This window comes from Salvelinus alpinus, chromosome 21, assembly GCF_045679555.1.
Source record: "Salvelinus alpinus chromosome 21, SLU_Salpinus.1, whole genome shotgun sequence".
Classification (NCBI taxonomy): Eukaryota; Metazoa; Chordata; class Actinopteri; order Salmoniformes; family Salmonidae; genus Salvelinus; species Salvelinus alpinus.
In genome coordinates this window covers 25,573,435-25,600,782 of record NC_092106.1, presented here as the reverse complement: position 1 = coordinate 25,600,782, position 27,348 = coordinate 25,573,435, and the positions used below count along the sequence as shown (strand labels likewise).

The following is a 27,348-nucleotide window of genomic DNA, read 5'->3' as shown; positions in this document are numbered from 1 at the left end:
TTTGCTTCGGTTAAAACCGAGCTCCATCAAAAATGACAATGTGCAGCCGCGTTGATCACAGCCCAGAGAGTAGAGGAAATGAGGGGGGGTGTCTAGTCGGAGCCAGAAGTTATTAACATAGTTACCTTATCGCGAAATACCCCTTTGACTTACAGCTCTCAGTTTAGATGGCCTCCTTAACATGGCATTTCCCAGGGCCCTATGGAATGTCAAGAAGACGTGAATGAATAGAGGCCTCGTGATCTGACATGGGTTCAAGTACATGTGTATTAGAGTATCTGGTATTTAAAATACTTTTTTGTGTATTTTACTATTTTCAAATACACAGCCCAAAACAAGTACTTGTATTTGAGTACTTGAATGGTTATTTGTAAAAAACAAATAGTATTGTATTTCAAATACATTGACTCAAATATACTCCCATGCAATTAACCCAGGAATTTGAAAATAGTATTTGAAATAAGCATTTGAAAATACTGTAACATACTTTCCAAGTGGATTTTCAAATACATTAAAATATTCAATCACCCCACTGGGCAAAGACATCAATTCAACATCTATTCCACATTGGTTCAACGTAATTTCATTGTGAATATGTGGAAATAACGTTGATTCAACCAGTGTGTGCCCAGTGTGACTTGTCTTTTTAAATATATTTGAATACTTACTTTGAATGTATGTGAAAGTATTTGAGATATTTGAAATAGTATTTGAACCAAGGTCTGCTCGTGATGGAACATGTTTCGAGTTTTGTCATGCCTGACTGTAGGTAATGTCTTAGACTATTTACTATGTCACAAGTATGCATAGTAATTCAACAATTTCTTTGCTTCTGTTGCCAGAAAGCTGGTTAGCAAGCTGCCCACCAGTTCTAGTTTGTATGGAAACGATCAAGTCAAACAGTATTATGCAAAGGTAGCAACTGCCAAAGTAGCAATTATGCTAGCAGAGCTTAAATGCGCCAAAGCCACAGGCAGGGATAATATTCCAGCAAGGTTTCTTAGAGATTCTGCTGAGCAAATTGCCCCTTGCAACACGCATATCGTTAATCTCTCTCTTCAACAAGGCATCTTTACCAAGGACATGAAAAAAGCTAAAGTTATACCTCTGTATAAGAAGGGGATAAAGTCTGACCCTGGGAATTGTAGGCCTGTATCTATCCTCATTATTACATCAAAGATCCCGGAGAGAGTTGTACACGAACAAATGTATGAACATGTCAAACTAAGTCTAATGTATGATTTTCAGTCGGGATTTAGAAAAACATACTCCACTGACACTTTACTTGACTGACTTCATCAGGAAAGAGATTGATGAGAGAAATCTTTGTGGAATGGTACTCCTTCCTCCTGGGGGGGAGCATGGCCAATAAAGTGCTAGGGAAGGTTAATTCCGGGACCAAGTTTTTGCCTAGAAAGTCCAAGCAGCTTGATAAGGACTCCATGAGAGTGCTAGCCACGGACCTAATTCAATTCCATTTTGACTACGCAAATACTTCCTGGTTTGGGGTCTTGTCTAATCTTCTGAAGGGGAAGCTCCAGATTCCCCAGAATGAGCTGATCAGGGTAGTATTGAAGGTGAGTCCACGTACTCACATAGGCAGGAGCTGCTTTCAGGAACTCAACTGGCTGCCTATTGATGCTAGGGTGTCCCAGATTAGACTGAGTATGGTTTCCAGGTATATTTATGGTTCTGCACCCAGATATCTGACTGATTACTTTCCCCACGTTAGGGATGTACAAAACCACAGCACCAGATCAGGTGTTGCTAATTTGTGCTTATACAAGTTCAGGAGTAATGCTGGGAAAGGTACTGTCTTGTATACTGGAGCCTCAGGGTGGAATGCCTTAAAAATAAAGTAAAAAACAGTTTGATGTCTTCTGTGCCCATATGAATGTACCCTACGATGTAACTGCAATGATGAGATAGATGTTGTTCTTCTTTGTTTTTATGCTTTATTATCTCGCTGCCATACTCTCTCTTGTCTCAAGAGGACCACAGTGGAAATAAGTTCCTTCCTTTATTGTGTGTTATCCTCGATGATTTTACTGATGTGCATGTATGACTTCAAGTTTTATGTGTGCTTGTTTTTTTAAATGGTTGAATAATTAACTAAATTAAAGTATGCTGAAATATCCCACTATATTAAAACCATTGAAAGCCAATGTCATAAAACTACAGACTACCTGATGTTCCTATACAGAGTCACCATAGTCTGCTGTGACACCCCGGTATGCCGCATACTGGGCATCTCACAAATGCTGGTTCCCATCGGTCCAAACTGCCACAGCTGTGCACACTGTGAATGAGGCCAATCCAAATTTGAGTGCAAATAGATTTCAAGGCAGGCTTATTTTGGACCACTATGTTATCCATTCCACAGCACAAAATCCCCTCTCCAAGACCATAAACTGTGGATGTAAAAGCTGACTGTTATGTCACTATAAAGACATTGAAATGTTTGTCATGTTGTTGACTGAAAGTTAGATAATTTCATATGTGGTAAATCTATTGACAGGTGATGAAGTGGGGGGGCTGGCGGTGGAGAGGTGAGCCTACTAGCTGTTATCAGGCCCAGCACACAGAGCAGGGAGTTCAGCCCTGGGGTGACGAGTGTGGGGGCACTGATTAGACAGCACGGCTTAAACAGGCCTTGTCTAGCAGCGGGCACTGGGCTCCCAACGGACCATCACCGGGCCCCAACACTCACACTCTCTCGCACACACACACTCCAGCCAACCTCCTCCTTCCTCCTCCTCCTTAAAGTGATTAGGAGCTATGCTGAGAGGATACCCAGTGTCCTCTGTGCTGGCTGGATCTGGATCCTTCTCTCCTAGGCTTCCCTCCATGACTTCCATCCAAAGTAATATCTGCGGGGAGCCCACGAGATGAATGGCTCTGCAAATGCTGCATTAAAAAGTAATGAACGGGGACACCTTCAGGGGTGCTGGAAGCTCCTTGGCTGGGAAGAGGTGGCCCTTTTTTCTGCTGAGTAGTGATTTGAGCAGAGCAGGGGAGCGCAAGAGCAGTAGGAGGACAGTAATGTGTCCTGTCACCAGGGCTGTATTGAGCGGACTGAGGGCCCTGCTGTACTGTAATATGGCTTCCTCTCCTGTGTTGCTGGGTGCCAGTCAGTGAGCGCAACTGGGGTTGTGTCTAAGTGGTGACTCAGATGGATGTGAGTGATTGGCGTGGAGCCCAGGGTTATTGCAGCAGGGAAATGTGAAGTGAAGGAAACTTAAAGAGCTGCACACAAAGTTCACAGAGTAATGATGTCATCACTGTGAGTCAGTCAACCAATTCTGAATAAGCGGTTTACAGTTATGATACCTTCCTCCCCGTACCAAATCAAATCAAATTTGATTTGTCACATGTGCCGAATACAACTAGTGTAGACTTTACCATGAAATGCTAGCTTAAGACTCGTAAGATGTCACCCATCTCCAACCATCACCATCTTTAACACAAACTTACACCAAGTCACATGTTTTATAGGGCAGACCAGCGACCATTCTCATTGGCTCTGACAGCTCTTACGTGCTGTTCCTGAGAGGGTGGCCACAAAATAAGAAGAAAAGTGCCTATGACTGATGCATTGACCACATTAGGTGATCCATGGAACATTGACAACGTCATCGAGGGTGATAGGGCACTAAAGCATTCTTTCAATGAGTCGCTGTCTGTTGAATCATTCAAGCCCAGACATAACACACTCGGGGCTAGGCAACAGGCCATACAGTGTTTGTGTAAGTACTGTATGTATACCACACTGTATATTTAGTGATTTATTGAAACACTCAGCACCTAATCAGCAACATACCACTGAGTAATGAAAAGGAGATAATATAATATTTACATGACCAGGACATAATGCATCTGAAAAAGCGTTTGGATAACTTTATTTAAAGCTCTTTGAAGCCAGGCTCTTAGCCCGCTCTCTGCAGTGACTAAATTAAATGTGCTAGTTAGGTTAATGCAGAGGCACCAAAAATATCTCTCGCATTTGAGCGAGAAAGCCCAGGGGGGATGTGGAGCCTGTGCATTGTTTTCCCTGTGCCGGGTCTACCAGGTGGAGGGAGTCGTATGTCCCCTTCGCCCCCCTACGGCCCCCCTAAGCTTCATCCCTCTGCAAATCCCCCCGACGCCTCTCCCTAATTCCCCTCCAGCCAGTGGGGCTGTCCAGCATCCTCCAATAAATTAGCCCAGCGGCCCCCTCTGCGTAATAGGCCCTAACAGTCTGGCTTCTGGCCAGGGGCAGAGTCACAAGCTCCATGTATGCTACTGACTGAGCCTAGTGTAACCCATACCCTGTCCTACAGCAAAGAACCTGACAGCTAGGTCGGCTTGGGAGATATTGACTAGTTATAGTCTTTGTCTCATTGTGGCTTGGATGGTTTTTATTGTTTGATTCTGTTTCTTTTACGTATTATGTCCTAGTAATTCTGATTCTGTTTCCTATCTCACTAGATTTTTACTCCAGCTATATTCTGCCTGTGGCTGCTGTCTGGTGGTGTATCTGGTTCTAGTTGTCTGACAGTTCCTCTGTTCTCTCTCTCTCCAGTGCTGCTGAGCCTGCTGATGGCTGGCGCCCAGACAGAAATGAAGAGAGTTGTCGGAGACAACGCCACCCTGCCGTGCCACCATCAGTTCTGGCAGTCCAACGCGCAGTTGCTCGACATCGAGTGGCTACTGCAGAAGCCCAACTCCAAGCAGAGAGTGGTGAGGAAGCCTCTCTCTCTCTCTCTCTCTCTCTCTCTTTGTCATTGTCTCTCTTTCCTTCTTTCTCTCTTTCTTCTCTCTCCTTTTCTCTATACCCCCAATCTCTTTGTTGCAGCCAATATGATATAATTTGAATAGCTTTTTCAAAGGCACACTTACACAACACAATGTTCCTCCAATTTGTTTCCTTCCCATCTCAACCCTTTTCTACTTCCTACAGTTTACTCTTACTCTCTCCCAATTCCTCATTCCTCTATTTATTTAATATGCTCAGGGTATTGTTCATAGGCTTTTTCAGATTCCCTGAAGTGTTACAATATCGACAGAGATACAATAGTAAACAAATTACTGTGGCTGAAAGTCTACCAGAGACACAGTTAATAAATAAAGCCTATACATCCTACCAGCTGTGAAAATAGAATACCTAGACCTTCCAGTCCCTGACAATTGAATTAGACCACATCAATACTGCCAGCTCTTAATAGGATAAAAATGGATCCATCCTATCACCTACCTTGAATCATTTACCCGAGTCTAAAAACAGCCCTAATCTAATTACTTGTGTTGTAGCTCTCAGAAGATGTTAGAATATCAGTTTCTGTTTTGATTTGTTCCTGTTTTTTTTAATGGGATGCAGTATCTGATAACAGTAAGACCATGGAATCTCAACAGGCCTCATCAGAACAAAGAGATTTCTTCTCTCTTTGGAAGTCATTCGTTAACACACTGATCTGTTGATTAGAAGTGAGAGATTTGGTTCCACAAGAAAATGGAGACAGGAGGGAGAGAAGGGAGGAGGGAGAGAAGGGAGGCAAGAGAGAAGGGAGGCAAGAGAGAAGGGAGGCAAGAGAGAAGGGAGGAGAGAGAGAGAGAAGGGAGGAGTGAGAGAAGGGAGGTGGGAGAGAAGGGAGAAGGGAGAGAAGGGAAGAAGGGGGAGGGAGAGAAGGGAGAGAAGGGAGGAGGGAGAGAAGGGAAGAAGGGAGTATGGAGAGAAGGGAGGAGGGAGAGAAGGGAAGAAGGGAGTAAGGAGAGAAGGGAGGTGGGAGAGAAGGGAGAAGGGAGAGAAGGGAAGAAGGGGGAGGGAGAGAAGGGAGAGAAGGGAGGAGGGAGAGAAGGGAAGAAGGGGGAGGGAGAGAAGGGGAGGAGGGAGAGAAGGGAGGAGGGAGAGAAGGGAGGAGAGAGAGAAGGGAGAAGGGAGGAGAGAAGGGAGGAGGGAGAGAAGGGAGGAGCAGGGAGAGAAGGGAGGAGGGAGAGAAGGGAGGAGAGAGAGAAGGGAGGAGGGACTATTTAACGGGGAGATAACATTGAAGGCACCATTAATTAAAATCAAATGTCTGATAATTTGATTAGGAATGAGACTGTGCCAGTGGCGGAATGAATAACTAATTATTTTATTTCCGCTGAAAGGCCGTGTTGAAATGGAAAAGAGCAACTTGTCAACATTTATCCTCTGTTGCCGAGCGTACAGCCTAAATGTGTCAGGAGCACAGAGGGGAGAGAAAGCCTGAGCAAGGGCAGAGTTCACTTGTGCTAACCTGGGGATGCGTATGCTAATGATAATGGTGGTAACCACCCATAGGCCCATATACTGAGGCCTTCCACAGACACGGAAACAAACAAAAATTTGACCAACTGGGGACATTTTGTTAGTCCCCACCAGGGTTGGGGAGTAACGGATTACAAAAATATCGCAAAAATACCAGCAAAAATACCAGCAATAATATAGTAATCGGATTACAGATACTTTTGAAAAACTAGATGATTACTTCGAGGATTAGTTTTAAATTCAGAAATTTGCGAAGAAAATATTTGACACTATTCTGTTTTCTCAATGACATTCAAATCAGCATTGAAAAAAGGCGCAAGTTTAAGTTTGTTCACCTGAGCGAGTCTGATGACACACCAAATGTGTTTGATGGATTGTGGGAAAAGAGCAGGGATAGGCTTTTGTAGGCTACAGCCAAGCTATGTCTTCCAATGGTGCAACTGCTGTCGGCATCCAAAGATTATCCAACTTGAATAAACACATGGAGATAAGGATGACAGCAGTGGTATACTCTACGGCGATACGGCTATCACTTATTATTGATATCTACATAGCGCATTGATGTAAATCACACTGCTACTCTCTGATTTAGCTATTTGAGCTTTACAGATTGTGGTTGTTATGGATGGCTGTTCACAGTTCAGAGTGAAAGAAAAGCAGCCAACGGGTGCACAGCATATGTAGGAACTCCTTGCAAAATCATTTCAGGTGAAGCTCGTTGAAGGAATGCCAAGAGTGTGCAAAGCTGTCGTCAAGGCAAACGGTGGCTACGTTGAAGAATCTCAAATCTAAAATATATTTTGATTTGTTTCACACTTTTTTGGTTACCACATGATTCCATATGTGTTATGTCATAGTTTTGATGTCTTCACTATTATTCTACAGTGTAGAAAATAGTAAAAATAAGGAAAAACCCTTGAATGAGTAGGTGTGTCCAAACTTTTGACTGGTACTGTCTATTAATGTAAAGATATAATTTCATGTAGTGGAAAGGGATGGGTTAGAAGAAACCAACATAACCAACCCATAAAGTAAAATGTAACATCTTATAGGGGCAGCTATGTAAACTTTAACATTGATTTATCCTGCAATAGATGTCGTTCAATTGGAAACATATATTTTTGTCTTTTTCTAATGCCTCTTAAAGGGAAAGTAATCTAAAAGTAACAGAATGTAATCAGATAATGTTACTGAGTTTGGGTAATCAAAAAGTTACATTACTGATTACAATTTTGGACAGGTATCTAGTAACTGTAGCGAATTATATTTAGAAAGTAACCTACCCAACCTTGATCCCCAAAAGGTCAAATGCTATTTCTAGGGGGATTAGGGTTAAGGTTAGAGTTAGAATTAGGTTTAGATTCAGGGTTAGATTTAGGGTTAGGGTTAAGGTTAGGTTTTGGGGTTAGGGTTAGGGTAAGGGTTAGAGTTAGGGTTAGGGGAAATCATTTTGAATAGGACAGAATTTTGTGTCCCCACAAGTTTACTTGTACAAGACTGTGTGTGTGTGTGTGTGTGTTTGTGTACTGTAAATGGCCAGTTGTCACCTGCAAACACAGCAGGTAAACCCAGCTCCTGTGGCACTGATGTGCTGTGGCACCAGCATTTAGCAGTCACCATCTGCAGGCTCTCAGTTGCCCTGAGTAATAGGCTGCTGTGACAGCTGTGTTTGATGGTGTTGTTGTAGTGTGTGTGTGTTTACAAGGGAGAGAGAAAAAAAGACAAAGAGAGGGTACATGTCTGTACTGTATGTGTATGTGTCTTTATGAGCAAGCAGTGTCCAATGCATGTGTAAATCCAGATACAGATCTGATGTCTTTACATATGTCTCTGCATACAGCTCTCTCAGTGTGTCTCATTGTCTCTCTCCCCAACCCAGATCATCACGTTTTTCGGGGGCCAGGTGTACACCAATGAGGTGACCAGCGAGGCCAGTCGTCTGTCTTTCGCAGGCGACTACCTAAAGGGAGACGCCTCCCTGCTCCTCAGTGACCTACAGCTGACGGACTCTGGAGAGTACTACTGCAAGGTCAAGACGGGGGGAAAGTACCACTGGAGCCAGGTTAACCTCATAGTGCTGGGTGAGTCTGCTCTCCAGCTCTGTCTCTCACACACACTAATCAATAGGGAATTAGCAGGCACATTTCCTCTCTCATGCTAACTGATCTAATGATTCAATTTGATTTAGACGGAGTGATTCGATTTAGATTTTTTGTTTGGCCTTGTTTCTCTGTTGCGAGGGTCTCTGAGATGTGTGGTTGTTAAGGCATATACAGTAGAAGTAACATATCATATATAATATACTAAACTCAGAAAAAAAAGAAATGTCCCTTTTTCAGGACCTTGTCTTTCAAAGATAATTCATAAAAATCCAAATAACTTCACAGATCTTCATTGTAAAGGATTTAAACACTGTTTCCCATGCTTGTGCAATGAACCATAAATAATTAATGAACATGCACCTGCGGAACGGTCTTTAAGACACTAATAGCTTACAGACAGTAGGCAATTAAGGTCACAGTTATGAAAACTTAGAACACTAAAGAGGCCTTTCTACTGACTCTGAAACACACCAAAAGAAAGATGCCCAGGGTCCCTGCTCATCTGCATGAACGTGCCTTAGGCATGCTGTAAGGAGGCATGAGGACTGCAGATGTGGCCAGGGCAATAAATTGCAATGTCCGTACTGTGAGATGCCTAAGACAGCGCTACAGGTAGACAGGGCGGACAGCTGATCTTCCTCGCAGCGGCAGACGATGTATAACAACACCTGCACAGGATCGGTACATTCGAACATCATACCTGCGGGACAGGTACAGGATGGCAACAACAACTGCCCGAGTTACACAAGGAATGCACCATCCCTCCATCAGTGCTCAGGCTGTCCGCAATAGGCTGAGAGAGGCTGGACTGAGGGCTTGTAGGCCTGTTGTAAGGCAGGTCCCCACCAGACAACTACGTCGCCTATGGGCACAAACCCACCGTCGCTGGACCAGACAGGACTGGTAAAAAGTGCTCTTCACAGACGAGTTGCGGTTTTGTCTCACCAGGGGCGATGGTTCGCGTTTATCGTCGAAGGAATGAGCGTTACACCGAAGCCTGTACTCTGGAGCAGGATCGATTTGGAGGTGGAGGGTCCGTCATGTTCTGGGGCGGTGTGTCACAGCATCATCGGACTGAGCTTGTTGTCATTGCAGGCAATCTCAACGCTGTGCGTTACAGGGAAGACATCCTCCTCCCTCATGTGGTACCCTTCATGCAGGCTCATCCTGACATGACTCTCCAGCATGACAATGCCACCAGCCATACTGCTCGTTCTGTGCGTGATTTCCTGCAAGACAGGAATGTCAGTGTTCTGCCATGGCCAGCGAAGAGCCCGGATCTCAATCCCATTGAGCACGTCTGGGACCTGTTGGATCGGAGGGTGAGGGCTAGGGCCATTCCCTCAGAAATGTCTGGGAACTTGCAGGTGCCTTGGTGGAAGAGTGGGGTAACATCTCACAGCAAGAACTGGCAAATCTGGTGCAGTCCATGAGGAGGAGATGCACTGCAGTACTTCATTCAGCTGGTGGCCACACCAGATACTGACTGTTACTTTTGACCCCCCCCCTTTGTTCAGGGACACATTATTACATTTCTGTTGGTGACATGGAACTTGTTCAGTTTATATATGTTGTTGAATCTTGTTATGTTCATACAAATATTTACACATGTTAAGTTTGCTGAAAATAAACGCAGTTGACAGTGAGAGGCCGTTTCTTTTTTTGCTGAGTTTATGTCTAGAAATGGCTGACATTGGGGATTGACCTGGTCAGCTTGAAACAGATGATGCAGAATTTAGATGTTAAAGCGGAAGTTCACCCATTTTTACAGGTGGCCTTATTTTCACTTTTTCTGTGCTTGTAGTTGATACCCCAAACCATTTTTCATATTTTGTTTCGTTACAGAAAACATTGATTGTCACATTTTGCTGAGTCATTACTTGCTTTAGACTACAATGCATTATGAAAATGTGTTTGAGCATGTTATAAAATGCTCCAAACCCCCTTATATTACATCAGAATCTCATTCTGGATAACACCTCTGTACTCAATTTTAGAAAATGTTTTGCACTGTCCCATAAATCCATATTTGCATATTTTTGTTGTTGTAAACAGCATCATTCAAACATGGATTTATTGTATGGTGGAAAGACAATCCCATATTGAGTGCAGAGACATTATCCAGAATGAGATTCTGATGTAATATGAGGTGGTTTGGAGTGTTTTCGAGCATTTTATAACATGTTTTAAACACATTTTCATAATGCATTCTAGTCTATGGCAAGTGATGACTGTGACAAACAATTTTCTCTGTAACAAAACACACATTTTAAAAAACTGTTTGGGGGGGGTCAGCTACAAGCACAGAAAGAGTGAAAATGTGTGAACTTCCCCTTTAAACATTAGGAGAAAATGTTGCTACCATGATAAGAAAATACGTTTTCTGTCATTATACGGCAGACAAGCTCTTTAAGATGATTTAATATGTGTTATATCTGTTTTTAATTATTAAACACCAGACAGAGTTCTGAGCCTAAATTCAGCTCTCATAGGTATGATGGCAAAGCCAGTTGGGCTGCTTTAGCAGAGGCAAAGACGCCATTGTTGTTTTATTCTCTGTTCGGTTTAGTTTCTTCTTTGCCCCAATACACAGAGGCTTGGCGGATCTGTTTTAAATGGTTTAGTTTTAACTGTCTCTGTGGTAAATGTGTCTCTGCATATCATTGAATAGACAAACAGCTTTGAAGGACAGACAGGCAAATGGAGAGCAGCAATACCACAAAGCCGTCTAGTAGTCCAATGGGAGAAGTGAGATCATTCTCAATGTCAGAAACGATGTAATTTATTAAAACATCATGGGAGATTAGTTCAACCGGCGGTTATTGGTTCTTTATTAATGGAACAGTCTCTTAATCCTTTCTCTCTTTTCTCTCTCCTCCATAAAGACATTTCATTGAGTTAACGCTTAGATTTTTACAAATTGCCATCAGCTTTGCAGTGACACTTTCGATTTTGAGAGACGAACATTTGCATTTTTCTTTCGCAGTCCCGATGTTAAGATAATGGGTTGGCAGAGGAGCTGGCTGCTGGCTGGGTCTGGGCCTGGGCCTCTGTGTCAGTGTGTGTCCTCGCTCTGGCTGCTCCTGTTGCAGAGAGAGCGGCCTAACTGGCCCTGACAGAGCTGTGAGATGAACTGCAGAATCCCCGGCACTCTCCTCAGCCCCCTTATTATATCCCTTACTGAGTGTGTGAGCAGCATGTTCACCAGGCCGGTTAGACTAGAAGGGAAGGGATGGAGGGAAAGGATGGATGGATGGAAGGAGGAAGAGATTGAGGAATGGGTTGAGGGATAGAGGGATGGGTTGAGGGATGGAGGGAAAGATATAGGGAGGACTGGAGCAGCTGCTGTGAAGCAGCCATAGAGCTTAGAGCAGGGCTGGCCATCTAGTGACCTCCAGGCCACAGGAACTCAGGAGCACAGCACTCTCTCCTGACCTGTCTCTGTTTGCAGGCTTTCAAAACCAACTCACAGTCACTTATTGATCTTGGCCTGGGCCTTTAATACTACTCTTAATCCCAGCATTGACTTCCATGAGAAATGAACAAGCTATTGTTACACTCAAGAATCTTTTAGTATTAATTCACATTTACACATACTGCTACAGTATGTCATACTCTGGGCTAAACAGCATATTATATGAATGAATCATTATCCGTATTAGGTACCATCCTGTGTTCTTTTTTGTATAATAGTATTATTTGTAGTGTTATGTAACTACTGTTCTGTTGTTTCTACAGTGAAGCCCTCTAAGCCACGATGCTGGATGGACGGCAGGCTGTTAGAGGGCAGTGACGTTAAACTGAGCTGCAAATCCAGTGACGGCTCAGATCCTATCAAATACAATTGGGGGAGAGTGCTGGATAAGGGAAAGAGTGTTGGGAAACTCCCCCTACTGGCACTGAGAGGTAAGTAGATTGTCCACAAGTACACATGTGTATGTGTAACACGGGTCCCCTAAAGAGGATATTACATAGTATATGTTATTTTGATGCTAGTATTTCCCAGAAGAAATTTGATCCCCAAACACCTAAATTCCAGTCTGCCTCCGAAACACCAAAATGTAATGGAGATTCAATACAGCACGAAAACTTTCTCCATTCTTCATCCACATCCAGACCAGGGTTCCGCAACTGGTGGCCGAATTTGGCCAGCAGGCGATTTTATTTGGCCCCCCAAGTTAATTTTTTTTAAATAAACATATATACAAAAATAGGGACATAAAAGACTGTAAAAACACCAGCAAATCAGCTCCAAGTGATATTTATTTAGAACATTTGTCCAAAAGTATTCCCACACATAATAGAGGGATATATGTGATCGTATACAAATGTAAGCAAGGTTTTATATCTGTTTGGGCTTCTTGCGGTCAATTTGCATTCTAAAAATGATTAGTAATTATGTTCCAAACCCGTGACCATTTGCTCAACAACAAAAATTGTCCAGCGGCTGAATCTAGTTGATGATCCCTATACTAGATGCATCTATCCCCAAGGCACACAACAACACGCCTTCATTACATTTCATTTTTCCCACCTATTTTCCCCACTCAACTCGCATTAGCCATGGCATGTGCCAATGCCAAAAGCCTAGAAGTTAATGATCTCCATGAAAGAACACCTGTACAGTCTAATTAGTTTTCAGTGGGCAATAAAACAAATCGGCATGGGCCATTTTGTATTGGTAGTGGTGAACGGTAATATTACGTGGCTGTTGTGAGGGGGATGACTAAACGACTCTTAACCCAGTAAAGCTCATTCGTTCTCTCAGACAAACTATTTAAACTCCCCCTAAATTCCCTCAGTGTCTACAGGCCCGCTCTTCAATCACCAGAGCCACTCTGAGTCTGAGTTTACTCAGTCTCTCAGAGGCCAAGATCAACATTTGCGAGTTCATCTCCTGCTCTGTCCCACAAAGTGTGATACATCAGAGCTGACACACTATTACAGACAGGAATGGTTAGCCCAAAACAGACCTGGGTCAGATCTAACTAGGCTCAACACTCATCAATACAATTTCACCTCAATACAGCCTCACAATCATTTTTCTTGATGCTGGTCTGTACTAGATTATCATAGAATGGAGTGGATCAGAGCTAAGTAGACTTTGACATGAAGTGCAGTACATCACTGCAAGGATTTACTACATCACTGCAAGGATTTACTACATGCTGTTAATCAAATTACTCTTCAAGGTCATGCTAACTGTAGAAGTGCATGAAACCATTGTAATGTAAATACATGTACCACCTGCACCACAGACAAATCAAATCAAATTGTATTGGTCACATACACATGGTTAGCAGATGTTAATGTGAGTGTAGCGAAATGCTTGTACTTCAGTTCCGACCGTGCAGTAATATCTAACAAGTAATCTAACAATTTCACAACAACTACCTTATATACACAAGTGTAAAGGAATGAATAAGAATATGTACATATAAATTATATGGATGAGTGATGGCCGTGCGGCATAGGCAAGATACAGTAGATGGTATAGAGTACAGTATATACATATGAGATGAGTAATGTAGGGTATGTAAACATTATATAAAATTGCATTGTTTAAAGTGACTAATACATTTATTACATCCAATTTTTTATTATTAAAGTGGCTAGAGATTGAGTCAGTATGTTGGCAGCAGCCACTCAATGTTAGAGATGGCTGTTTAACAGTCTGATGGCCTTGAGATAGAAACAGTTTTTCAGTCTCTCGGTCCCAGCTTTGATGCACCTGTACTGACCTCACCTTCTGGGTGATAGCGGGGTGAACAGGCAGTGGCTCGGGTGGTTGTTGTCCTTGATGATCTTTTTGGCCATCCTGTGACACCGGATGGTGTAGGTGTTCTGGAGGGCAGGTAGTTTGCCTCCGGTGATGCGTTGTGCAGACCTCACTACCCTCTGGAGAGCCTTACGGTTGTGGGCGGAGCAGTTGCCGTACCAGGCGTGATATAGCCTGACAGGATGCTCTCGATTGTGCATCTGTAAAAGTTTGAGAGTGTTTTTGGTGACAAGCCAAATTTCTTCAGCCTCCTGAGGTTGAAGAGGCGCTGTTGCGCCTTCTTCACCACGCTGTCTGTGTGGGTGGACCATTTCAGTTTGTCCGTGATGTGTACGCCACTACTGTCCCGTCGATGTGGATAGGGGGGTGCTCCCTCTGCTGTTTCCTGAAGTCCACGATCATCTCCTTTGTTTTGTTGACGTTGAGTGTAAGGTTATTTTCCTGACACCACACTCCAAGGGCCATCACCTCCTCCCTGTAGACTATCTCGTCGTTGTTGGTAATCAAGCCTACCAAACTTGATGATTGAGTTGGAGGCGTGCATGGCCACGCAGTCATGGGTGAACAGGGTGTATAGGAGAGGGCTGAGAACGCACCCTTGTGGGGCCCCAGTGTTGAGGATCAGCGGGGTGGAAATGTTGTTTCCTGCCCTCACCACCTGGGGGTGGCCCGTCAGAAAGTCCAGGACCCAGTTGCACAGGGCGGGGTCAAGACCCAGGGTCTCGAGCTTAATGACGAGTTTGGAGGTACTATGGTGTTAAATGCTGAGCTGTCATCGATGAACAGCATTCTTACATAGGTATTCCTCTTGTCCATATGTGTTAGGGCAGTGTGCAGTGTGATTGCGATTGCGTCGTCTGTGGACCTATTGGGGCGGTAAGCAAATTGGAGTGGGTCTAGGGTGTCAAGTAGGGTGGAGGTGATATGATCCTTGACTAGTCTCTCAAAGCACTTCATGATGACGGAAGTGAGTGCTACGGGGCGATAGTCGTTTAGGTTAGTTACCTTAGCTTTCTTGGGAACTGGAACAATGGTGGCCCTCTTGAAGCATGTGGGGACAGCAGACTGGGATAGGGATTGATTGAATATGTCAGTAAACACACCAGCCAGCTGGTCTGCGCATGCTCTGAGGACGCGGCTAGGGTTGCCGTCTGGGCCGGCAGCCTTGCGAGGGTTAACACGTTTAAATGTTTTACTCACGTTGGCCGCGTTGAAGGAGAGCCTGCAGGTTTTGGTAGCGGGCCGTGGAAGTGGCACTGTATTGTCCCCAAAGCGAGCAAAGAAGTTGTTTAATTTGTCTGGGAGAAAGTCGTCGGTGTCCGCAACGGGGCTGGTTTTCTTTTTGTAATCCGTGATTGACTGTAGACCCTGCCACATACGTCTCATGTCTGAACTGTTGAATTGTGACTCTACTTTGTCTCTATACTGACGCTTAGCTTGTTTGATTGCCTTGTGGAGGGAATAGCTACACTGTTTGTATTTGGTCATGTTTCCGGTCGCCTTGCCATGATTGAAAGCAGTGGTCCACGCTTTCAGTTTTGCGCGAATGCTGCCATCAATCCACGGTTTCTGATTGGGGAAGGTTTTAATTGTCACCGTGGGTACAACATCACCGATGCACTTGCTAATAAACTCGCTCACTGAATCAGCATATACATCAATGTTGTTGTCTGAGGCTATCCGGTCCTCTCAGATTTCCCTGGTTGAGCAGGTTGTTAAATCACAGTCTATCTACAGTGGGGAGAACAAGTATTTGATACACTGCCGATTTTGCAGGTTTTCCTACTTACAAAGCATGTCGAGGTCTGTAATTTTTACCATAGGTACACTTCAACTGTGAGAGACGGAATCTAAAACAAAAATCCAGAAAATCACATTGTATGATTTTTAAGTAATTAATTTGCATTTTATTGCATGACATAAGTATTTGATACATCAGAAAAGCAGAACTTAATATTTGGTACAGAAACCTTTGTTTGCAATTACAGAGATCATACGTTTCCTGTAGTTCTTGACCAGGTTTGCACACACTGCAGCAGGGATTTTAGCCCACTCCTCCATACAGACTTTCTCCAGGTCCTTCAGGTTTCGGGGCTGTCGCTGGGCAATACGGACTTTCAGCTCCCTCCAAAGATTTTCTATTGGGTTCAGGTCTGGAGACTGGCTAGGCCACTCCAGGACCTTGAGATGCTTCTTACGGAGCCACTCCTTAGTTGCCCTGGCTGTGTGTTTCGGGTCGTTGTCATGCTGGAAGACCCAGCCACGACCCATCTTCAATGCTCTTACTGAGGGAAGGAGGTTGTTGGCCAAGATCTCGCGATACATGGCCCCATCCATCCTCCCCTCAATACGGTGCAGTCGTCCTGTCCCCTTTGCAGAAAAGCATCCCCAAAGAATGATGTTTCCACCGCCATGCTTCACGGTTGGGATGGTGTTCTTGGGGTTGTACTCATCCTTCTTCTTCCTCCAAACACGGCGAGTGGAGTTTAGACCAAAAAGCTCTATTTTTGTCTCATCAGACCACGTGACCTTCTCCCATTCCTCCTCTGGATCATCCAGATGGTCATTGGCAAACTTCAGACGGGCCTGGACATGCGCTGGCTTGATCAGGGGGACATTGCGTGCGCTGCAGGATTTTAATCCATGACGGCGTAGTGTGTTACTAATGGTTTTCTTTGAGACTGTGGTCCCAGCTCTCTTCAGGTCATTGACCAGGTCCTGCCGTGTAGTTCTGGGCTGATCCCTCACCTTCCTCATGATCATTGATGTCCCACGAGGTGAGATCTTGCATGGAGCCCCAGACCGAGGGTGATTGACCGTCATCTTGAACTTCTTCCATTTTCTAATAATTGCGCCAACAGTTGTTGCCTTCTCACCAAGCTGATTGCCTATTGTCCTGTAGCCCATCCCAGCCTTGTGCAGGTCTACAATTTTATCCCTGATGTCCTTACACAGCTCTCTGGTCTTGGCCATTGTGGAGAGGTTGGAGTCTGTTTGATTGAGTGTGTGGACAGGTGTCTTTTTATACAGGTAACGAGTTCAAACAGGTACAGTTAATACAGGTAATGAGTGGAGAACAGGAGGGCTTCTTAAAGAAAAACGAACAGGTCTGTGAGAGCCGGAATTCTTACTGGTTGGTAGGTGATCAAATACTTATGTCATGCAATAAAATGCAAATTAATTACTTAAAAATCATACAATGTGATTTTCTGAATTTTTGTTTTAGATTCCGTCTCTCACAGTTGAAGTGTACCTATGATAAAAATTACAGACCTCTACATGCTTTATAAGTAGGAAAACCTGCAAAATCGGCAGTGTATCAAATACTTGTTCTCCCCACTGTATCTCTCCTACAGATCTGAAGAATCCAGAGATCGTCACCCTGCGGAACCTGACGAAGGACAGTACAGGTTTCTACAAGTGCACCGCCAGCAATGACGTGGGCGAGGAGAACTGCATCATCGAGGTCACCATGCAGTGTGAGTAGCGAAAGCTGCTCTCCGGCTCCGCACCACACCGTGCTACGATGGTGATGAATGACTGTAGTTTCCAACAGCACCTGAAAATTGGTTTCCCCTCCCTCCACTCCCCTCTGCCTCAGTAAACCAACACTGGGGACGGTACCGTTTAAACATTGGCCATTGGTCATCAGCTTCACCCAAACAGCCATGTTTCAATGTCACGGTAATAGATTTCTAGAAAGGCACAGGAATTTTAGGGTCACAACAGGGTAAACTGTTGGGGACATGATTTATAAGTTAACACAGCAACAGAAATGGTTTTGATACCATTTTGTTAGATTCATAGCTTTGTAGGGGACTGAACACATAATACACATAACACCAGCAAAATCTATGATCTACAAATTTACAGGATTTACCTATCGGGACTAAACCATTATTTTCAAAGGGATTGTTTGTGTGAAAAGCATCAATATTTGCATGTGTGCACAGTACGGTATGGATACTGTATGTGCAGGTGCATTTGTGGTGGTTTTTCTCTGCCCTTCTGATGTCACAGATGTGTGATGTTCCACAGATGTTCGAGGGATGGGCGTGCTGGCAGGTGCCGTGGTGGGCGTCTCCTTTGGTGTTCTCCTCATCATCCTAATCATCTGGCTCGTCTTCCGCAAGAAGGAGAAGAAGAAGTATGAGGAGGAGGAGACTCCCAACGAGATCAGGTCATTTATTTTTCTTCTTGTTCCTCTCTCTTCTTCTTCTTCTGTTCTTCTTTTGCTCTTTTTCTGTCTAACTAAAGTACTAAAGAAAAGCACCCACTTATGTGCATGTGTATGTACACATGCGTGTGTGTGTGTCTGTAATAAATCCCTCATTGTCAAGCGTAGTATTGATTGGTTTCTGAGAGACTTCTTTTCACACCTTTCTGCTCCTGTGCCCAGAGCTTCTCTCCTTTCCAGAGCAGGCCTTAGAAGGCGGCAGGGCCTAGGTGTGAATTGAGGCCGTGTTGATCTACAGTAAACTAGGGCCTCCCGGGCTGCTAATGGCATGGCTAGTTACAGCAGCAAAAAACAAATGTCACAGCTTGGAGGCTGTGTAGCTGCTTATTTGCCGGTGTTCAGATGAATAATGCAGCTTGGTTTGGGATGACTGTGTAGTAAATAATGCAGACTACGGGGAGGTGTTTCCTGTTTACATGCCATGTTTAGCCACTGAGCGGGCAGGAATGGATGGAGCTCGCAGGCTAGGTGATGTAGTTTTCTGGAGTGGGTTCGGTGACGGTGGTGCCAATGTAATGTGGTGGATTTAGACCCAGACGAATTAGACTATATTTATTTAGACACTGTGTCAGACCCAGATGGTAATGCAGCAAGTGCAGTGGAGCATCACCAAACCCTTTTTCCTGATTGTATAAGACAGTTTTCTCCACTGGCTCTCCTCAGAAAGGCTGTAGAGTTTGTCTAAGTTTATGTTTGTCTTTGTGTGCATGCTTGAAGTGACGACTGGCCGAATCTAAGTAGCTCTTGTTTGTTTTTGCTGTGTGTCTCCATACAGGGAGGATGCAGAGGCTCCCAAGGCCAAGCTGGTGAAGCCCAACTCCCTGTCCTCATCCCGCTCTGGCAGCTCCCGCTCCGGAGCCTCCTCAACACAGTCCATGGTGCACAACACCGCCCCCCGCGGGCACCGCCCTCGCCTCCCAGCCATTGCTGCCCTTAAGGAGAACGGACAGCCCCCTGACTTCCCACAGTCCCCCCCAGCCTACACCACGGTGGTACCACCCAACAAGACCCCTGAGCCCCCCGGCACCCCCAAATACAACATCAACTCCAGGAACCAGATCTCTGGGCCCACTCCCCCAACTCTCATGGTCCCTGCCCAGACCAAGGCCTTTCAAACTGTGTAGGAAGTAGAAGAGAGTCCATCCTGGCTGTGTTGAAGTATAAGACCCACCCCCTCCCCCCACCCCTTCAAAGACACAAACTCTTCCGTTAAACAACGATTAAAATAATAAATAATAGTAATCCCAAAACTTTTAATGATTGCATAATTAAAAAGGGAAAATAAGAAATGCTTGCCCCCTACTGAATAAAAAACAACAAAACTAAACTAAAAACCCGAGACAGAACATTTCTGTTTATGTCTCTCGGCTAAAGAACTTATTTTTACACTTGTCTTTCAACTTTGAAGGCATGGAAAGCAGTGAGCGGGCACAGCGCTGTGTGCGGTGAGGTGGAAGGAAACCCAGAGTGGAGCTTTTATTTATTTATCAAATCAAAAGGACGGGAGGAGTGCAGAGAAAAAGGAAGAAAGAAGGGATGGGATGAGAAAAGAGAGATCCAAAGTCAGAGCCAGGTGCCGACGGAGGGATGGGGGCATGAAATACTGAGAAAGAACACGCCTCTTTATTTTGGCCTTGTGGTGTCTCTGACTCATCCAACCACACCGATCCAAGCAGGCAGACACATTGGAGCTTCCCGCTACCAACCACACACCCAAAAACACCCCTGGCCCTCTGACAGATAGCAGACTGTTTTCCCTGTGAGGAGAGAAACCGTTAGATCACCCCTCCAAACCACAGGCGGCTGGTGGCACCTTATTTGAGGAGGACGGGCTCATAGAAATAGCTGGAATGGAATAAATGGAATGGTATCGAACACATCGAACACATGGGGTATTTCTCAATATGCATACAACCGTACTCTACACTCTCATGCTCCGAGTGATGTTCTCTCGAGTACGTTCTTGTGAGGACGAGAGTGTGGAGAACTCATAAAACATTTAATTTGAGAAGCACTCGCACTCCCCCTACTGTATTACCTCACACTGCATCTCCCCATTCACTGAACCTTTTCCAGCCAGGACAATGGCAACAATAGACGCAACAAGATATACATAAAACAAACGTTTTACCTAATAATTATCAACTAGATATATGTGAATCGTAGTACTCTAGTTAGCCACATAGTTTAACAGGCAAAAATGACGTAAAACTAATGTTATGCAAGGTAGATGTTCATTTGTCATGGGTAGCTAGCTACCTATTCTTCGTGGCTAGCTAGCTAGCCCTATTAAATTACAATGGATTTACCCATTCACTGAACCTTCTTCCAGCCAAGACAATGGCAATAGAGATTAAACAAGATATACACAAAGCAAACGTTTTACTTCATAACTATCAGCTAGCTATATGTGAATCGTAATAATGTAGCTAACCACATAGTTTAACAGGCAAAAATGACCTAAAGCTAATGTTATGCAAGGTAGATGGCAATTCTTTGTGGGTCGCTAGCTAACAATTCTTCGTGGCTATCTGGCTAGCTAACAGTTGTAGCTAACCAGTTTGCCCTATTGACTTATTATGGGCTTGCATTCTACGATACGTAGGCAGGTAAACATGCCAAAAATAACACAGCATGTATTTATTAACCTGCCAAAATAAAATATTGTAGTCATGCAACATATGAGATGAGAATAGGCAACATTTCATTCTGAAGTCGGAGTGTATTTTCTCTCGATTCAGCTCAAATAATGGATTTCAAGAAATGTTGTGTCATTTTTTACGTGGTTGCGTCATATTTCTTTACATCATTTCTGTTGAAGCTTGCATCGATGCATGCTTCCAAATATGTACAAACTCATTCGAGAAGTGCCCTCTGTGCTCCATTTCGCATACTTTGATTTGGACTCTGACCCTCCCCTTCTCCAATTTGCGTGCTCGGAGCATGGTAGTATGTATTTTGAGAAACACCAATGCTTTCCATGTGTTTGATACTATTCAATTCACTCCATTCCAGCCATTATTAGGAGTCGTCTTCCCCTCAGCAGCCTCCTGTGCTGCAGACGCTCAGTGATGCTTTACGGAATCTATGACGTCATCTAAGACACACCATGTTCCATGGTCCTGACCCCATTCAGAGAACAGCTCATCTGCTTTTCTCAACAGGAGAAACTTTAGCCACATTCATAGGATGTATCACTGACATGGTAGCCTGAGTTCTGCTGAAACTTTTATTTTTCTCCCCACATCCTCTCTCTTAGCTCTGTGGACATTCTACATCAGGGATCGGCAATTCTGGCCTCCCGAGTCTGTAGTGGTGTCACACTTTCCCCCTCATCCCTAGCAAACACAGCTGATTAAACTAATTGCGTTCTAAACTGAAGATCATGATTAGTTGATTATTGGAGACAGGTGTGTTGGCTGGGGCTGGGGCAAAAGTGTGAGGACTGGAGTTATCATCCCATATAGTATGTAAACTCCTCCCCAAATTAACATATGGGTAAATTAGGTGTTAAAGTACAGTACATAGAGATACATGACTGAATATACTGGATAAGAATAACTTTAAGACAAGGGGGGCATAGTATCTCTTCTATTTCTATTTTACTCCCCCCACCCGGGCATGTCTGGACAGGTTGTGAAGGCTGACCCACAGTTTCAAATAAATCAATCAAATTGATTTATAAAGCCCTGCATACATCAGCTGATGTCACAAAGTGTTGTACAGAAACCCAGCCTAAAACCCCAAACAGCAAGCAATGCAGGTGTAGAAGCACGGTGGCTAGGAAAATCTCCCTAGAAAGGCCAGAACCTAGGAAGAAACCTAGAGAGGAACCAGGCTATGAGGGGTGGCCAGTCCTCTTCTGGCTGTGCCGGGTGGAGATTATAACAGAACATGGCCAAGATGTTCAAATGTTCATAGATGACCAGCAGGGTCAAATAATAATAATCACAGTGGTTGTTGAGAGTGCAACAGGTCAGCACCTTAGGAGTAAATGTCAGTTGGCTTTTCATAGCCGATCATTCAGAGCATCTCTACCGCTCCTGCTGTCTCTAGAGAGTTGAGAACAGCAGGTCTGGGACAGGTAGCACGTCCGGTGAACAGGTCAGGGTTCCATAGCCACAGGCAGAACAGTTGAAACTGGAGCAGCAGCACGACCAGTTGGACTGGGGACAGGAGCAATGAGTCATCAGGCCAGGTAGTCCTGGGGCATGGTCCTAGGGCCCAGGTCCTCCGAGAAGAGAAAGAAAGAAAGAGAGAAAGAAAGAAAGAGAGAAAAAGAGAGAGAGAATTAGAGAGAGCATACTTAAATTCACACAGGACACCGGATAAGACAGGAGAAATACTCCAGATATAACAGCTAGCCCCCGACACATAAACTACTGCAGCATAAATACTGGAGGCTGAGACAGAAGGAGTCGGGAGACACTGTGGTCCCATCCGACGATACCCCCGGACAGGGCCAAACTGGCAGGATATAACCCCACCCACTTTGCCAAAGCACAGCCCCCACACCACTAGAGAGATATCTTCAACCACCAACTTACCATCTTGATCACGTTAGTGACTCAACCCACTCAAGTGATGCACCCCCCCCCCCCCCCCCCCCACCAATCCCCAGGATGGGTCATCGTTGCTTTTTTTTTCTATTTTATTTACCTCCACTGTTTAGCAATGTTACTGAAACCAAAGCCTGTCAAAAATGCCATGAATGTGTTGAACAAAGATGGTCACTACGATTATTTGCTTTGCTTTGTAAGGTACTGAATGGAAGGAAGTCAAAGATCGATACAGAGGCACACATTACCTTGAAGTTAATCCCCCAAATACTGTGGATGAGGGAATGGAGGAAGGAGTATGACTTTAGTGACTTGTATTGTACAGTGTGCATGGTTCAACCCATGGTAGGTACTCTCCTTGGGATCCACAACAACAGAGTGGCACTCAATTACTGTCTCATTTTGTTTATGGCTGCTCAGTACGTTGGCCAGGCTTTGGCATCAGCCATCCCCTTTGTTGTACAGCTGTCAGACCCAGTGTAGTTTGAATGAAAGTTTAGAAAAAAAGAACAAGTAGGCAATTTAGTGTGCCTTTGCAATCCCTATCCCCTTTGACGGTTTCTTTCTCTGTCCTTATCGTGAATGCACAAGTGGTTTGAGTTATCTGTGTTGATCCAGCTTTGGGAATCTACAGCCAAACTAGAGGGGCGTAAGCCAAACGTGTGATTATATGTAACCCAATCACAATGCAGAGAGTGTACATCTCCTTAACGAGACAACGATCTATGCCAATGGAGTAATGTACATTATGTAGTCATAGTGTTGTTTTATATTATACATACAGATAGATATACGCACATGATGTCATTTAATTTAATAGACAAGGTGGTGGTGGTGTTGCTGGTGGTGTTAAGACGTCCAATGAGGAAAGAAATGCCTTTTCAAAGAGAACAAGATGGTTTGTATTGGGCCAGGGAAGCTGAAGTGTTTTAGTTCGATACAGGCCTTCAGGGCCACACCCACACATTCTCATGTTAGCCGCTCATTCAAAGGAGAAGGATAGGGGGACCAGCCAGGCATATCCTATCTGAATGGGTAAGGCATCAGTGCAGACACAGTGTTTATTTTAGTTTCTGTGACAGTATAGTATATGCCTATTATTGAATTCAATTCAGTTTCACAGGCAGCAATCTTGTTTTCGCTAGTGCTAGTGGTGTCTCGAGACAATGCCTGTCCATAATTCATACTCATCTAGTCCTCTCGAAGCCACTCGCATGCTATCTGCCTGGCAATGCTGTCTTTTAATATAGGCATGCACTGGTCTATTTATGTATTGACAGCTTCCCATCATACACACACACACCACATAGTACACAGTGAACCGAAAGCCGAAATAGTCAGACTTGTTATTTCTGTTCCTTTAGAATAAATTTGATGGAGGGAATGTCGGTGGGCATTATGACTGACTGATGGGCCTGCCCATCAAAGGGAGCACAAAAATAACTATTGCATAGCCCAGGAGACAATACACACACACACACACAAACACACACACACAAACCGTGCTATGTGTCTTAGCATTCTCAAAAACAGATGCTCTTAACACAGTTTTCAAGGGAACTTGAGAGAGTAGTGGGAGAGGAGGGGACGTATAACAAGATTAAAATCGAGCCAGAGCTCTAGGCTCCTCCATTTAAATTCCCTCCACTGCCTATAGGAGCAGCCCGGTGGAGGATAGGATACTTTGTCTTAAATTCCTCCGGCTTTTTGATTTGATTTCCAGCAACTGGAGGTCTCAGGTGGCAAATTCCCCAGTTTACGAGCCCTCACGTTGCTTCTCTTCATCTGTGCCAGCTTTGTGGACTGTCAAACCTACTTCTCCAAATGAATCCTGATAGGCTTTTGTCTGAGCAGTCGGGAATTTAAACTAGGCTTTCTCTCCACCCCAGATTTGCAACACACTCAAAAATGGTTCTTAAAGTGGCACCACTCTAATGTTATCAGCATTCAAATGTAAGTGAAATGATTCATGATTCTGATTATCCTGCATTATATTATATGAATATGAATCTCATGTAGCCACCATGTTTGTGTTCTTTAGCAGTTTTTGGGATAAGCAGTCCAGCATGACAGATTGAAGCTCAGACTGTGTTTGGCCAGCCTCTGGTACAGGAACATGATGCGTTGTGACATTCTGAAAGTGGAGGGGTGGAAGTCCATCTCAGAAAAGAGGAACGCTAAGGGTGCTGCATGTCAAAGGCCATCGAGCAGATGAGGGGAATGCTTTGCTTTGATGTAAACGTATACCTGTATTTGGCTAAAATCATGTTATTGTAAATATATATCACAGAAGGTTTTATGAAGCTTTATTTTGTTTTCTGTTTTGGTTCTTCTGAATCCATGTACTTTGCACTTTTGTGTGCTGTGCTCATCGTGGGTGAGGGTTGGGGGTTGGGGGGGTTTGGCTTTGTCTGTAACGACCTTGTCTGGATGTCAGACAGACAGCTCAGCACGGCATGATAAAAGGAAGTATAAACCTCTCTTTACTTTTCACTCATCTGTCATCTTCTTCACAGTCGCTTCTCTTTGTTTTTTTTTAAAGCGGTACAGTTTGTTTGACAAAAACAATCCATGTAAATATCACAAGTAAAAAATGTATATTTTTACGACTTCTGAGTTATTACTATTTCCTTTGCAAATAAAATATACAATGACAAGTTATATGGCTTTTTTTGCTTCAATCAAGGCAAACGCTAGCAGTGAAACTGACATTTGATAGCAGCTGCCTCTCATGTGTGTGACATTGTAATGGTATTATACTGGTGACTCAAGGTGAGAGAGCTAGGGACCACCTTTCTCTGTGTTGCTAATAGGGCTCATGATCTCCAGTTTCCCAGTGACAGAATGGTCATCGACGGCAGTAGCAGAGGCTTCAGCCTAAGTGCTACTCTCCAGGCCCATGGATGTGACAGTTATGCCTATTGCAGGAAGATCAGAGATATCTATTGACCTGTCAGCCTTTTATTGACTGACATTTATCATTTTCCCTCAGAAAATGTCTTCCTATGTTGACAATTTATTGAACTGCCAAAATGAAGTATACATGTCTAACGGATCCATAGATAAAGGGTGACTTTTATATAATTTTCAAGGAACACAGGTATCATACAAAAATATGTCTGTTAACAAATCACGACAAACAGTGATTATGGAATATATTCCTCAAGTAAATGGTAAGAGATATAAAAGTGAATGTACTGTAGATATGAGAGCAATAAAATGGGTATTGATTTGGCTACATACCACATATTAGACTGTCTTATCTGACATCTGCTTGTTGCTGATCCTATTTGTTTAAACATTAGCATAATTCCAGAGCCCCTCATGCATATCCAACAACATTGATTCAGATTTTCAAGCCAACATCACATTTCTCTACTCTGCTCCATGCATCTGTGCTCTTTGATTCCACAGGATTAACAGTGTGTGATGACACTCACACACCCCATCAGACACAGAAAAACATATGTACACATTATGTAAACACATGTACACATACATACACATACACACTTCAGCATCAAAATCAAATGATCTTGCGTGAAAATCAATAACACAAGCACTGGCCAATGTATGTCTATCATTTTAGAAAAATGTAATTGAAAATGAAAAAGGCGATTCTAGTCGTACTGTACTGTAATGTACTGTAATGGATACTGTAATGTACTGTAATGGATTACCACGGGAATAGAAAACACAATGTTACTCTAATGGGTTCTAACATAACTATGATAAAGATGAGTCCTTGTGTCCTTATCTCGATTTTGCCATGGGAAAATGTTATCAAACCTTATTTGGCTGTTGAATAAGATTTGATTACATTTTCTCATGGCAAAAAAATCTGATTAAGATATTCGTCATCGAGATAAGGACACAATGACTCATATTTATCATATTTATGTTAGAATCCATTAAAGTAACATTGTGTTTTCTATTCCTGTGGTAATCTTGAAAGTTAATGTATGTAGATTGCCATAGTGCATAATTGGAGCACCGAAAATATGTTTCTGTTCATCAGTTATAGAATTGTGCCCCCTGGTGTTGATTGAAGATCTCAGTGAAAACGGCTCCATCTGTGATGATGCTGCTGGACCCTAATGTGATAACAGCCATGCACATTTTAAACCAAGAAATCAGCCAATAAAATACATGAGCCACTTGATCAGTTTATCACAAATCCTCAAGGTGATTAGTGACCACATATTACTATCTAGACTACAGTATGGTGGTGGTGGGAATTGGGATGGAAACAGTGAAGGCATGAATAGCTTTGGTTGAGGCTCCCTCTGGTAGTCCATAATATGGCCACCTCCAGAGGTATCATGGTTATCACCAACCACGTTTCCATCCAACCATTTCATGCAGATTAATTACCTGCCACATGAAAAAAGTCACAACCGGGCTTA

General features: G+C 43.7%; 1 protein-coding gene across 1 annotated transcript in view; it reads left to right on the top strand.

The window, feature by feature from the left end:
• The window catches only part of LOC139548608 (CXADR-like membrane protein), a 92,991-nt gene extending 67,388 nt beyond the window's left edge, over positions 1 to 25,603 (top strand). The window contains exons 2-7 of the mRNA XM_071358398.1: positions 4,562 to 4,719; positions 8,145 to 8,346; positions 12,106 to 12,273; positions 17,503 to 17,625; positions 18,185 to 18,326; positions 19,159 to 25,603. Coding sequence (XP_071214499.1) covers positions 4,562 to 4,719; positions 8,145 to 8,346; positions 12,106 to 12,273; positions 17,503 to 17,625; positions 18,185 to 18,326; positions 19,159 to 19,507 — 1,142 coding nt within the window. The 3' untranslated portion in view covers positions 19,508 to 25,603. The remainder of the gene's footprint in view (positions 1 to 4,561; positions 4,720 to 8,144; positions 8,347 to 12,105; positions 12,274 to 17,502; positions 17,626 to 18,184; positions 18,327 to 19,158) is intronic.
• The last annotated feature ends 1,745 nt before the right edge of the window (positions 25,604 to 27,348 follow it).